Genomic DNA, 14,206 nt, shown 5'->3' with positions numbered 1-14,206 from the left:
TAGAACAGCTCCTTGAGCAAATACAGATTGTGATTAATACTGAAGAAACTACTTCTTTTTTTGTATACATAGTCGAGGTTCGTGGAAGAGCTAGTGCAGTGAATGTATCAGGATGCAACAGACAAAAACAGGACGTAAAACACGCATGCATGGGGTGGACAAAATGGATGCAGTAAGAAACTAAATGGAAAATTGGAAGGAGGGATTTGGGTGGGGTTATTGAGGGTAAATGAGATCATGGTTTAGGATTGGAGAGGATCTGAGGTGGTGGTGAACAGCATTTTAGACCTTAAGGGAAGAATGAGATTGAAGAGGATGTGGAAGTTGGTTCCTCAAATGGGGGAAAAATAGAGGAGCAAATGAGTGGTGGTGAACAGTGATCCTGGATTTATATAGTTTCACCAGAAGGTGGTTGATAGTGGAATGTGTGAGCCCTGCAGCAACCTGGCGGGAGGGGGGAGGGGACAAAGCATGGAAAGAGCAGAAGGTTCAAGACCAAAAAGGAGGTGGGAGAAGACAGAGAGACCACCCACCCATCTGCGATGGCAAAGTGATAGACACTTAGACTCAGCTTTAGCGCAGGAGATTCCAATTATCTTGAAGGCTTTGGTTTCCACTGTTTCAAGCTGAGTAAGATGTGACAGGGGAGCCGGCCCAAAGCGGAAAGCAGTACTCTATCAAGCTGCGGATGAAGGCCTTGTGGATGGATAGGAGTTCAGGTGTGCCAAGAAAGGAATTTGTATGATGGAGGATGCCAGTCGGCGGCTGCCTTTAGAGGCCAATTTTTAAATGTGGTTTGCCCAAGAAAGATAATGCCTGATCGTGAGACCCAGGAGATTGAATGACTGAACCTATAAGAAGGTAGATAGAAGGGTTTGCCAGATGGTCCTTTCGGCGATAGATCGTGAGTGTGAGATTTGTCAGGATTGAAAGATATAGTGTTTGAGCAGATTGTAATGTTTTATTTAAAGGTCTGAAGAGAGGGAATAGGCTGCGGTATGCCTGTCTGAAGGATGAGGGATGTCATTGCAGAGGGTGGAGTCATCAGCAAATAAAGAGGATTTTCCAGAGTCAGAGAGATAATTGATGAAGATCAGAAAAAAGGACCGAGAACATTGCCTTTGAACACTCCAGCCTTGACAGTAACAGGAGATGAAAGGATTCCATTGAGAGCCACAAGTCAGTAAGCCATGTGTGGAGTTGGCTTTAGATCCCATAGGCAGACAGTTTGGAGAGTAAGACAGTTTGGATGACAAATTGTATCAAAAGCACGAGATATGTCCAGAAAGACATCCCTGATCTCGTGCCTGACATCGAGGGCCTCCATCCATTGTTTGGTGAGTAGAAGCAGCATGTCCAGGGTAGAGTAACCTGGGCTGAATCGAAATTGGTGATCTGAGATGAGGTTGTTTGAGAAAAGGAAGGATTTCATATCAACTGCGATGATTGGTTCCATGACCTTACTGGTGATTGGAAGTAAGCCAATAGGTCTGTAATTGAGGGGATCGGTGTTTGCTCCTTTTTATGTAGTGCAGTGATGTTGGATTTCCAAGCAGATTGAAAATGAACATCACCAACAAATGACATGGTGACAATGGCAGCGAGAATATGGGAAAGAGCAGCAGACCGGGTTTTTAGGACACATGATGCCGTCCAGTCCAGGGGCAGTCAGAGTCAAGGGTTGAAAGAACGTTCTCTACCTTCTCAGGTGCAAAAGGCAGAGTCCAGGAATAGTTTGGTATGACAGGGAAGGGTGTGTGCCGAGCATGAGGGGTTGGGGACAAGATTTGGAAGGCCATTTCCATTTTGGGAGGACTGCTTAATTCTGTACATTTTTATTCTGATCACAATGCTCATAAGTTAGATATTGATCCTTGTAATCAATGTGTGTTTGGCTTAAATGGATGATATGGTTGATAATGAAGTTAATTGAAATTGCAAAGAGCCATTTACATATTGTTGATGTAAAGTTGAGAGGAAGTAAACTGAAAAGTGGAAGGGGGAATTAAACATGACAAAATGGTTCACAGGAGAGTTGGGTAGGAGTGGGGATAAAGAGGAAAGGAAGTTGGAAAGAGATGGTTATTTCGGGGAGAGGGATTTTATGCAATGTACGAGTGGGAAATTGTCCAAAATTCTGCCTTTTTGTCCTTGATGTTTATGTACCCCCCAATCGTAATAGTGGTTTCATGTTTTTTTTTTTTTTACTCATTATTTTGTGCTCTACATGTCCTTTTGTTTATCCCAGCTGATGCAGAGAATGCTCAAGTGGAAACTGACACAGAGTCTGAATCAGGTTTTGGAGGGAGTGATAAAACTCAGTTTGATCCACCGAAGTGCGAAGAGAATGAGAGAGTATCACTTGGAACTTCATGTCCACAGTGGCTGCAGAAGGTGAGGTGATGTGCTGTAATTTGTACACCATGGCCACCCATTGGCAAATATAAATGAGAACGTATCTCAAAGCTCTGTTAAATTGGGACATTTTAGCATAATTTTTTATTGGATTGGCAGGCTTTGTATGTTGATATGAGGTATAAATTGACTTTGTGTTCAAATCATCCACCACATTGTTGAAACTTTTCATCAGGAATCTTCTTTTTCAAAATAATCCATCTTGCTGCTTTTTCTCTTTTTTTAATTTTATTTTTTTTATTTTTTGACTTCCATAAACTCATTTTGCATTTGTAAATGTTGGTCTCTCCATGAGGGATAATCTGGACACTATTTTAGATATCTAGGAATATATATTCTTCACCCTTTGAACCCTGAGCTCTTTGGACTTTTGGCTTCCACACCCTGAGCTCCCTGGAGAAAAATCCGGCTGCTCCGGTATATGGAGGTTTGAATAGCGGCTGGTTAAATGGCCACTGGGGTTCAAAGGGTTAAAGTTCTCATGTTTTTGGTGAAATCATGTGGGATGTTCTGAATTTTCCACAAATGAGATGCGCACAATCGTCCAAGACAAACTAGATTTTTGTTTGTCAATGTACAAGTATTGCCGCATGAACGGGGTTTGAGGTCTTGTGATCCAGACAACAGGCATCGCGTGAATCTTCCCAATGCACCACCCACATGGGGCTCACTTCCCAAACGGCTGTTGATTTGCTGATGTTAACACAATTGGGAATCCAGTTTTCAATTATACTCAATCACAGAAAAGAAAGAATCTCCACACTTAATTAGATACAGTGGGACCCGCTTAATAGAATCACGGTTAATAGAATCACCCGTATTATAGAATCAAAATCGTTGAGACCGATTCCATTGTATCTAAATGTACACAATTTTTCTCGTTTATTAGAATCAAAAACCCGCTTAATAGAATCAACTACTGGCCATCCACTTCGACAGTTCAGCGCCTACTGGCCGCACAGTTCCAACTTTTGCCACCAGGCGGCTGACGTCACGCTAAAAATAACGCTATGCCACTACAGTGATTTCGGTAGTCATTGTACAGATAGGCAGACGGCTGACAGCTGCAGTCTAAGCACTAGGCGTGTCGTCATTTCCACGATGGACAGAAAACGAAAGCGGACGGATCGTTCAAGCATTGATAAAGCACAAATCCTGAGGGACAATGACGCTTTGCCCAGAATGAACCAACGAGAAGCTGCAGACAAGTTGGAAATTAACCAGCCGATCCTATGCAAGATTCTGAAAGATCGAGAGGCCATTCTGAAAGGTCAAGTGGATTCATCTTCTTCTCAGAAACGCAAGCGAAGCGGGAACGCACCCGATGTCGAATCAGCAATGGTCAAGTGGATTCAAACTTCTAGAGAAAAGGAAGCACGCTTTGTGGACCTCTGATGCAGGAGAAAGCGGCTCAGTTCGCGGAAAAGTTCAACAACAAGAAGTTCAGTGCGACAAACGGCTGGATTGTCCGGTTCAAGAAAAGACATGGAATCGTCCACAAGAAACTTCACGGAGACGAAGCCATCGTTTCGGCAGTCCAACGCGAAATGGGAATTGCTACTGACGCAGACTATGACGCCGACACTAAAGTGGAGGAAGAGGAGGAAGAGGAGATCTCTGTCCCGACCATCAAGGAAATGATGTCTGCAGCTAAGACGATCAGGCTTGGTTTGCTATCACATGGGTTCAGTGACATCGCCTTCCTGCGCAAACTTGACAAGGAGGTCACCGCCATTGCCACAGACTCGTTAAAGCAGGCAACAATCGACAATTTCTTCATTACAGAGTAGGCTCATCGACAAACCTATGTTGTTTTGCTTTGAAAAGTACATATGTACTGTACGTGTAATTGTTTTATTTTCAGTAGTAAGTTAAATTGTTTTGAGCAAGTGTGTCATATAAATCAAACTAAATGCTGAGTATTTGTCTCCGTATGTGTACTCGACATTTGATCCGCTTGATACTCCACAACTCTGGTGAACTCGGATATTAGAATCACCCGCTTATTAGAATCAAATTTGTCCGGCCCAAAGTGATTCTATTAAGCGGGTCCCACTGTACTTAAATTTTAATAATGAAAAATAACTCTGACTGGTAACAGCAAAAAGTAAATGCAAAGGTTTATAATCCCACTAAGACCACAACTCTTGATGGGCTGTACACGCACACGCACACGCACACGCACACGCACACGCACACGCACACGCACACGCGCGCACACACACACACACACACACACACACACACACACACACACACACACACACACACACACACACACACACACACACATACACATACACACCAAATAATAAAGTAGCCCCAAGAATATGGAAATTGATTAAAAAAAAAAAAAGAAATTACAAAGTTCCTAGAACACCTTACCCCATGCTGTCTTGAGAAACAAGGACATGGGTGGGGTCTACGAGTGGCAAATTTGATTGGTCGTGATGACGTAAAATGCCTTAATATTTTGTCCAAGTACTGCTAAATGGAATGGTTTTGAAAATGCTTAAAAAGGTGATTTGTGTTCTTCAGTGTTCAAATATATAATTCATTTGAAATAAAGATTTCAAAGGTCGTTAAAAAAATATTCCGGAAGCTTACTGCTGTTGATGCAGCGTCTTTTACACCACCTTATTTAACACGTTACATTCGGTCTTTGTGCCTGTTGTTTGTGGTCTTCATGACATCTTTAAAGACAGTAAGTTTCCTGTGGATTTTAAATTTTTATCATTGGAATGATTTTAAATTTTATTTGACTTTCAGATAGGGTAAAATAATTATCTCATTCCTCTCTGGAAATGCTCGATAGGGATGGATTCAGAGTTAAAGTACTCCTGAACTACAGGTTTGTTTTCCGATTTGTGTTCAAAATTTAACATAAAATTGAAATTAAGTCGCAAAATATAAATTATAGAGGGCAGAGAGCCAGAAGTGAACCAATTGCTGAACCCAGATTTCCACTTCACGTGCATGGGGAAACAAGGCAAGGAATGGGCTAGGAGTTGGGTTGTGGTTGAGATGAGAAAATCTGGCTTGTTCACTGGCAGGACATCTGTCTTCATTTTTGGCAATTTGTTATCCATGCGGTTGGAGGCACACGCCCAGGCAAATTGAAGCATACAGACAGGCTGATGCCTAGGTGTGAACAAGTGCATGGTCTGGCATCAAGCAGCAAGTGCTGGCTAATGCGCAGACTTGTGAAAACCCTAAGCTGCATCGAAGTACTCAACTCGAGGTGATGTGCTTGAGTGAAGGTTCCATGATTCACTCAAGTGTACTTGTCTCTGCTGACTATCATAGCCACATGGAACAAAGTCAGTTGGTCTCCGTCCCCTCCAACAACCCGGTCGGTCTCCGTCCCCTCCACAACAACCCGGTCGGTCTCCGTCCCCTCCAACAACAACCCGCTCGGTCTCCGTCCCCTCCAACAACAACCCGCTCGGTCTCCGTCCCCTCCAACAACAACCCGCTCGGTCTCCGTCCCCTCCAACAACAACTCGCTCGGTCTCCGTCCCCTCCAACAACAACCCGCTCGGTCTCCGTCCCGTCCAACAACAACCCGCTCGGTCTCCGTCCCCTCCACAACAAGCCGCTCAGTCTCCGTCTCCTTCCCCTCCAACAACCCGCTCGGTCTCCGTCTCCGTCCCCTCCAACAACCCGCTCGGTCTCCGTCTCCGTCCCCTCCAACAACTCAGTTTTTCTGTGCTACAATTGTCATTGGTTTGACCTCCAATGGCTGCATCAGATTTGGCTGCACCAGTGGCCATACTATCGACCTCTTTCTCCACTGTCGAACCTCTGTCAAATCTAACTTCTATCTCCACTGTCAGATCTAGCATTGAGCTTAACTCCACTGTCAACTCTACTTTTGAACCTAGTGTGGACTCTGTTTACTTCCTCGGTTGAAACGTTGCCCACTTTTAATACTTCATCTCCCTTTTCTCTTACTTGTGGAACTGATTCCATGTCTATCCAATACTGTTCTTCTTCAGTTGTTCAATGGAGCAGTTCACAGTCATCTCACCTTGTTCTCCCTATTTGTATGTGATCTTTTCCTCTTTCACTAAATATGTCTTCATACTTGTTGCATGATTAATACTACCCCATTGTAAAGCATTAATGTCTCACCCTATGGTCATCTATCTCTATGTTGGCCTTTGTTTGATTAGGAAGAAATAAACAGCCTTTCCAAGAATACAAAGTAATTACGCTTTTATTCCTGTTGTTTCATTGTCCTTTGCAGGAAATGGAAGAAGCTGAGTTCATTCCACTAGATAGGAACTTGAGCAACAATGGAAACGAGCAAAGGTTACCACATTGTGTTCTCGGCCTTGGTGGAATCCCTAAGATTCCTAGCCTAGAGCTTGGTTCTCTGGCTGACTCGAGTGCTGCAGTAAGTCTGCCTTTAATTAAAACCTTGGATTAAGACAAAGGCTGTAATGATGAAGATGTGTTACATTGTTTTTTTTTTTATGCATTGTAGCATCATGTGGCGACAGATATTCGTTCACGACCGCTGTCTTTCACACCACCTCATTGTGCTTCACATGATCCAAGTCGTGATGGCAATGTGGTCAAACTTAAAGATTCTGACTGCAAGATGCCGGGAAAGCAGGTGTGTTTGGAGAAGGCAAATGCTGAGCTTCGTGCGGAGGTTGCATTTTTGCGTGGCCAATTGGCCAAAAATGATGGCAATGAAGGTATAACAGGATACCTTACAAAGAAAGAGGCTGAGGGGCTGCGAAGAGAAACTCAGTCACTGTGGGCCACTGTTCGCAAACTCGAGTCACAGTTGTCTTCTCTCGACTCAAAGGTAAATGTGTGCCATGTGTTCTATTGTGTGTTAATCTGAAACGTGTTTCAAAAATGATAGCAAGAAGATCATCTTGCTGAGTTTTGAACAATTCTATTTTACATTGATGAAAAGCAATGAAGTAGATCTGAGATTGAAAGGTTGAAATCTCAATGAGGCATGATACCCAGCTGATGATATTGATTGCCATTGATTCGGGCGTTCATTAAGTTTAAGGAAGTGCAGTATTCAAATCTCACCATTTCTAAGATAATTTTTTCAAAAAAGTAGCCTCGTCCTCTACGGTTTTTCTCCAAAAGTCCAACGGATTTTACTGTTGCTTAAAAAAAATGGTTTTCTCTGCAACCGCTTATCTGATCGATGTGAAACCTTAAACATTGGAGGGACTTCCTATGGATTTTTTTTTTTTTGCTAACTCTGAGCTGACATCATAGTCACATAGTATGGCAATCATATTGGATGAAAGGGAAAAAAATTGGATATAATTTTCTCCAAAACTGCTCAACGAAAAAAATTTAAACTTGTCATATGTCATTAACTCCCCATGTGGTATATCGTTTGATAATGATGATGTCATCGGAGGAGTGGTATTCCAGATGTGTGAAGAATTAGAATTTATGATGTGTATGGCTTATACAGGTATATGGGCCATAATAGCAGTGCAGTGAGCCATAATAGTAGCGTGTTCAGTTGACGATAGTATTTTTGTTCAGAATGAATGTGCAAGGCGAGACTGCGCTCAAAGAGTGCTATTCTACTTTACTTGTTTTTACTTTTCATTCCTCTGGCTTCTTTATATAGCCCTTTGGAACTCTGCTTCCACCGAAAAAAGTGGAATTGCAATTGCACTTCTGAAAAGTGGAATTGCATTATGGAATGGATAGATGGCCTGTTGTAAAATAAAATGAAAAGATCCATGAATCCTATGAAATTCGTAACTTCACCCATTACAGCTGGGGTGAAATTCCACCTGAAATTTCAAATGCAACTTACAGGTCCACACCCAGTATTTCAAACCCTTTCTTTGCTCTACCATCTAGAAGCATCCTTCATGCTGCAACCTTTTGATGAAAGGCATGTAAATTCTGTTTTCATGGCGAATACAAGATTGTAGGATCGCTAAGCCAACCAGACTCATCCTCATCTTGTTTCTTGTAAGGCAACCTAACCAACTTAAGTCCTAGGATCTAATAACCAACTTTCAACTTTTTGGAAGCCAACACACTAACCTGTTTCATGACAAAACGTTAAGGAGCAATACCGAATTATTCGTCATTCTTTCAGTTAATTGCGTGTTTCCTTAGGTGAACAAGTTGAGTGAGATGAGTGGAAATCCTGATGCTGGTTACCAGCAACGGGACGGTCTGGGACGGGAAACAACGGGAAAACTCCACGGCTGCCGGAAGTGCTGGGAGAGAGATTCCAGAGTGTGGGATGATGATTACTAGGCTGGTTACAGGTGACGAGAGATGGACAGCTGAACATGAAATGGCACACAAAGGGCTATTAAGGAAAGACAGTTATGGCAGAGGCAGAGACACCTAAAAAATACCGTTGGTTGTTCTTGTTAAATTGTTTGGTTTCTTAACTCGGAGTGAGACTTAAAGCATCGGCACATGCTATAGGATCAAAAAAGATGCTTGATCACAAAGGAAAGGGTTGCTGCAGGTGCTGAGGAGGTGAAGTGAAGACGTGGTCACAATATTGAAAAATATAGCTGGTTTCCATCTGCAGGAGTGATCCGTTTTTGTTGTTGCTGTTGTTGTTGTTGTTGTTGTTGTTAAGGTGTGGACCTCATGAAAAAAACGAGTAACTACATTTTTTAAATGTGGGGAAGGGTTGGGTGGAGTTCCACAGGATAGGGAAGGTTAAAGCAAGTTCCACAGGGCTTGTAAATAGCTGGCCATTTGGTTGGGCAAGTTTTTATTTTCTAATAAATGAGATGAGGTGAAGTGTTATCTGCAGATGGTAGCTTCAGAATGTGCCTGGTGGGTTGGTGACCACACAAAGGTCGTGCCAGCCTCCGGAAGTGATTTTTGATTTATATTTGCAATGCAATTGGAAATTCTCATTGACTCTTGAAAAGATGCTCAAATTCTTCTTGCAATGTGTGTTGCCTGAAACTCGAGTTTTCCTCGCTATCATTTTTGGTTCCTCTGGAGCCCGTTAAAGAGGGTGGAACCTATTAAACTCTAATATAAAGTTATGTTTCCATCTCGATGCCAATTATGGAGACTTGCATACTATCGATTCCGCCATGTGGTGCACATTTTTCGGTGAAAGTGATTGCTTAGTTATTTTGCTGTGTATTAAAAGGGGAATGTCTTGCTGCATTTTGTATGGAAGTGTAAAGCTACTTCAAAAACCGTTTGCTCTCCTTCCTGCATTGTAATATTTTTTTTGTGTGTGTGTGGTGTTTTATCATTATTGTAAATTTGTAGTATGAAGGAATACTGAACAATAAAGTGCATATGTTTGAGTAGTATTTTGTTTGTGATCCTTCTGCTTCCAGCTTTCCTTCCTTTCCACGAAATATATATATTTTTTATTCTACTCATTATTTTATCCCCCATCTCTTTTTATACGCCCGATATATATATATATATATATATATATATATATATATATATATATATATATATATATATATATATATATATATATATATATATATATATATATATATATATATATATATATATATATATATATATATATATATATATATATATGTTGTTGTTCATCTTTCGGCTGCTCCCGTTAGGGGTCGCCACAGCGGATCATCCGTTATGATCCGCATACTGATTTGGCACAGGTTTTACGCCGGATGCCCTTCCTGACGCAACCCTGATCGCCTCTTACGACACAGGGATCAGGATTTGGGTTTCGCCATGATTCCAGGCTACTGTACACCCTGCCCAGTGCAGAGCCCCCGTCCTCAAGCGATCCTCCAACCCAAGCCTCCGAGTAGCCGGATTACAGGCGCACGCCACTACGCCCGGTATATATATATATATATATATATATATATATATATATATATATATATATATATATATATATATATATATATATATATATATATATATATATATATATATATATATATATATATATATATATATATATATATATATATATATATATATATATATATATATATATATATATATATATATTGGGGCGTATTATGTGATGCCGGTTGTCCGTCTGTCTGTCTGTCTGTCCGTCCATTCGTTCCTGTCCGCACTCTAACTCCCAAAGTTTTCAACTTTCATGTTTCATATTTGGTACATAGGTACAGACTGTGGAGACGGTGTGTCGCGACATACGCTCGTCATCTACAGTGGTTGCCATGGCAACCAGGATGCTGTTTTCCATGTAGTAGCACAATTCTGTATATACCTTCTTGTTCGGGCGTATATTGTGCTCACTTGCGCTCTTGTTAGTAATAAAATGGTTGGAAATTAATTGCTCTTTCCTTTTATCTATTTGTGCGCCGTCCCTCAGATGAGCGCTTAACTGGGCGAAGATAAGCGTTACGTTATCCCCATCTGTTGGGATAAGTTGCTGAACGTTAAAGATCCCATTGTCCTTCATGAAGAGGAGCAAGTTATAACCGGAACCATGCACAAGTTCCAAATTCAGGCTCAATCAGTTGAGTATCCTGCATCAGAGTGGCGACTCGGCCAAGATTGTAGCACTCCGCAACAAACTTGGATGGCAGAACCGATGTTTCATATAGAGCATGGTGCATGAGTTACATTACCCCGTGTATGCGAAGCGAAAAGCGGGGTTAAGCAATTGGTTCATGTCCATCCATCCGTCTGTCTTATCAGTTTATGATCGTCGGTTTATTTAAATTGAATGTTATATTCTGAATATGAATCGGAAGACGAGTCTGTCGTTTTACCTTACCTTCGCTCTGAATTTGTCCCGACTGCACTTGCGCAGAGAATGAGAATTTTTTTTTGAGAATTTTTTTTTCTCAAAAAAAAGAGAATGAGAATTTTTTTTATTACTCTGTCTGCCTGGCGAGCAGTCAAACAAATTTAAAAACCATTCCAAACAGGAAACTTACTGTTTTTAAGGACGTTATAAATATGACACACCAGGCACGGATAACTTATGCAACGTGTTTGATAGGGTGATGTAATAAACACTGGGGAAAACGGCGGTAAAACCTGTAATTAATTTATTTATATGCCTTTAAACTTCTTTAAAGTTTTTTTTCAATTGAATCATACACTTGAAGATTGTGGAACACAAATCACCTTAATCATACTTCCAAGAACCATGCAATATATCGATTTATATAGCATTAGAGGGCATGACATGTAATGCGGTGAAGAAGAAGCAGCCATAATGCCTATGTTCGATGAATAAAGCCTCCATATCCTAAATTGCTACATTGTCTTATTGTAGTGTATAAGACTACTTTCGTAGCACTAAACTTCCAGATTTTTTTAAGCGATCTTTATGATCATTATTTTATTACCTCTGCCACCAAAGGCGAAGGAGGTTGTTTTCACCCCCCCCCCCCCTGTCTGTTTGTGCAGGATATCTCAAAAAGTTGTCGATGGATCCAGATGAAATTTGGTGGGCAGGTTGTATGTTTGACAAGGACGAACTGATTCGATTTTGGTGAAGATCCGGATCTGGCTCCGATAATTTTTTCAGTGATTTTTCACCGTTGACATATGGGGCCAAAAACCATATATAGCGTGATTTTTTTTTCAAAAATGTATTGGGCCTGATATGTTCTTGTGGATAAAGCATTGTGCGGCGGAGGTATGCTCTCTACTGAGTGCACTTACAGTTCTTTGTGCAAGTTCTGTTTGTTCACTGCAGGGATCCTGTTTCTTCTATCTCACTTTTTCTTTCATTTCTTTGTTCTCAGCTCTACTTCCATGTGATTGCAACTTCATGCTTCATTCATTTTTACTTGAATGGAAACTGACACTGGCAGAATCAAATACCATATCTTTATACCACTTAACCTGACTGATTTAACTTGCTCCCTACATAAGTGCTTCACAACACAGTTGTCATTATGATTCTTGCTCATCATATTGCACAGCTTAGCTTCTGAAGATCATCTCTTGTTGCTTCATACTCTTCAATAACTTTTGCCTCGACTCTACCAAATAATTTGTCTCGGTTCTACTCTGCGGTTACTCCTTTTGTTCAACCTCCATTGGTCTCTATACCAACTTTGATCTTTCTGCCAGATTGCCTTAGCATTCCCCGATATTGTGGACTTGACCAAATTATTTTTACTGCAGATGCGCCAGACGATCTCATCTCTCTTCTGCTTCTTTCTCTTGATATGACAGGTTTGGCTCGTGCCAGTACGTCCTGTGGCTCTTTTGGAAATGTCCTTCCCTACAACTGTGTCCCAGACATATCTTGTCTTCATGTATGCATGCATTTGTTTTTGATTTCCTCCAATAATTTTTTGACTTTCTCTGATGCACTCACTTTTATGCCTGGTGTTGGCTTAATGGTTAGGGTGGTGGGCTTGGGATCTGAGGATCCTGAGTTCAAATCACAGCTCAGCTGTTGAATTAATACCAGGTGGGTTAACTCTGCTTGTCATCCTTCCGAAGTTGGCAAAATGAGTGCCAGCTTGCTGGTATCCTGTGTCGGAGTGGCGACACGTCCAGGATTGTGCCCAATAGCCAAGGAGACTGCTTAGGCAGCACCAATGCTCTGCACAGAGTATGGTCCCAATGGATGGATGGACTCACTTCTGATTGGACTTCCTCCTTCCCTCTAACCCTGATTTTGCCATTTGCCATGAATGTTAATTAACAACATCCCAAATAACTGGGTAGGATCACTTACCCCTCCCCAGTCGTGTTATTGCAGTCATCACCGCTTTTGAGAAGATGCAATTTAACTTAACGATCAGACGTCCTTTTTGTGGATTTCCTTTTTCTTTTTTATTTCCCCTTCAGTTGGTTATGGGGGAAAGTTAAAAGGTTTTTCTCCCAACCTTGAAAGCTATGTTTTAGTGTTTTTCGATGCCGTTTCTAGCAAGTGTCATTTTACCCAGCGGTGGTTGAGTTTCCTGCTGCGATTTGAATAAGGTCGTTTTGGGCTCTGAAACATTTTGACAAGACAAGGATTATGGCTTTCCCTCATAGGTTGAACTTTCTTCCATTCTATAAATTTCTCAACTGTTGTGAATCTCCCTTGATCGTTTACTGGTTAAGATATGTGCCTGTTTAACTGTTTCAGGAAGAGCTCAAGCATCCTAGCCTGGATATTTGTTAAAACTGATTTATTTGGCCTCAGCCAGCCTTATTGCACCTCCTTGCATAGTAACCAGAGTGTGGCTGCTAAATGCATCATTGCTTTGGAGTGTGCCGTGTAGGTTAGGGCAAGAATCATGAATTTGGCAAGGGTGCTGGTGATGGCTCACCACGAAAGACCGAGAGATCTTGAATGTCCACCTGTTAGTGCTAGCGGATTGGACACCCGGCGTAACGTCCATCTGAAGGACAGGATGCTTTGTGATATAACACCCTGCTCTTCACCAATTTGGAAGTTTATAATCAGGGCAGAAATCAAATCCCAACCACAATCCAAGGTAAGTACGCTACTTCCTCACCATCCTGTCGGACCTCAAATAACTCATTACTTGGAAAAAGAGACTTTTCCACATTATCGGTGAGGCCAAAAATTAATCATTTTAAAAATAATTACAATGTTTATCTATTGCTCTTAATCCTAGATACATGTGTAAGACTGATGCTTAGAATGCTGCACTTGCACATGTCCCCTTTGGTCTTGTCCTTGAGCTTCCTTTTCCTCCTCCTCCTCTTACCCTCTCCTCTCTCACCCATGCAACCTCTGATCTGCAAGAGGGACGACATCAGTTCTTTAATGCTTTTCCACAAATATCTTCTTTATACGCCATCATTTCATCCCTTCCTGTTTTTGGCTTTTAATGTCGTCCATGCCTTC

The 14,206-nt window shown here is 41.5% G+C and overlaps 1 protein-coding gene across 2 annotated transcripts in view; it reads left to right on the top strand.

The window, feature by feature from the left end:
* Positions 1 to 9,371, top strand: part of NEK9 (NIMA related kinase 9) — a 125,467-nt gene extending 116,096 nt beyond the window's left edge. For both annotated transcript variants that reach the window (XM_085869493.1, XM_085869492.1), the window contains exons 19-22: positions 2,249 to 2,394; positions 6,665 to 6,814; positions 6,905 to 7,234; positions 8,539 to 9,371. In XM_085869493.1, the coding sequence (XP_085725619.1) occupies positions 2,249 to 2,394; positions 6,665 to 6,814; positions 6,905 to 7,234; positions 8,539 to 8,682 (770 nt within the window). In that variant the 3' untranslated portion in view covers positions 8,683 to 9,371. The remainder of the gene's footprint in view (positions 1 to 2,248; positions 2,395 to 6,664; positions 6,815 to 6,904; positions 7,235 to 8,538) is intronic.
* The last annotated feature ends 4,835 nt before the right edge of the window (positions 9,372 to 14,206 follow it).

The sequence above is a fragment of the Eptatretus burgeri genome, chromosome 2, assembly GCF_056783735.1.
Source record: "Eptatretus burgeri isolate ZD-2024b chromosome 2, Ebu_testis_v1, whole genome shotgun sequence".
Classification (NCBI taxonomy): Eukaryota; Metazoa; Chordata; class Myxini; order Myxiniformes; family Myxinidae; genus Eptatretus; species Eptatretus burgeri.
This window is presented reverse-complemented; position numbering and strand designations above follow the sequence as displayed.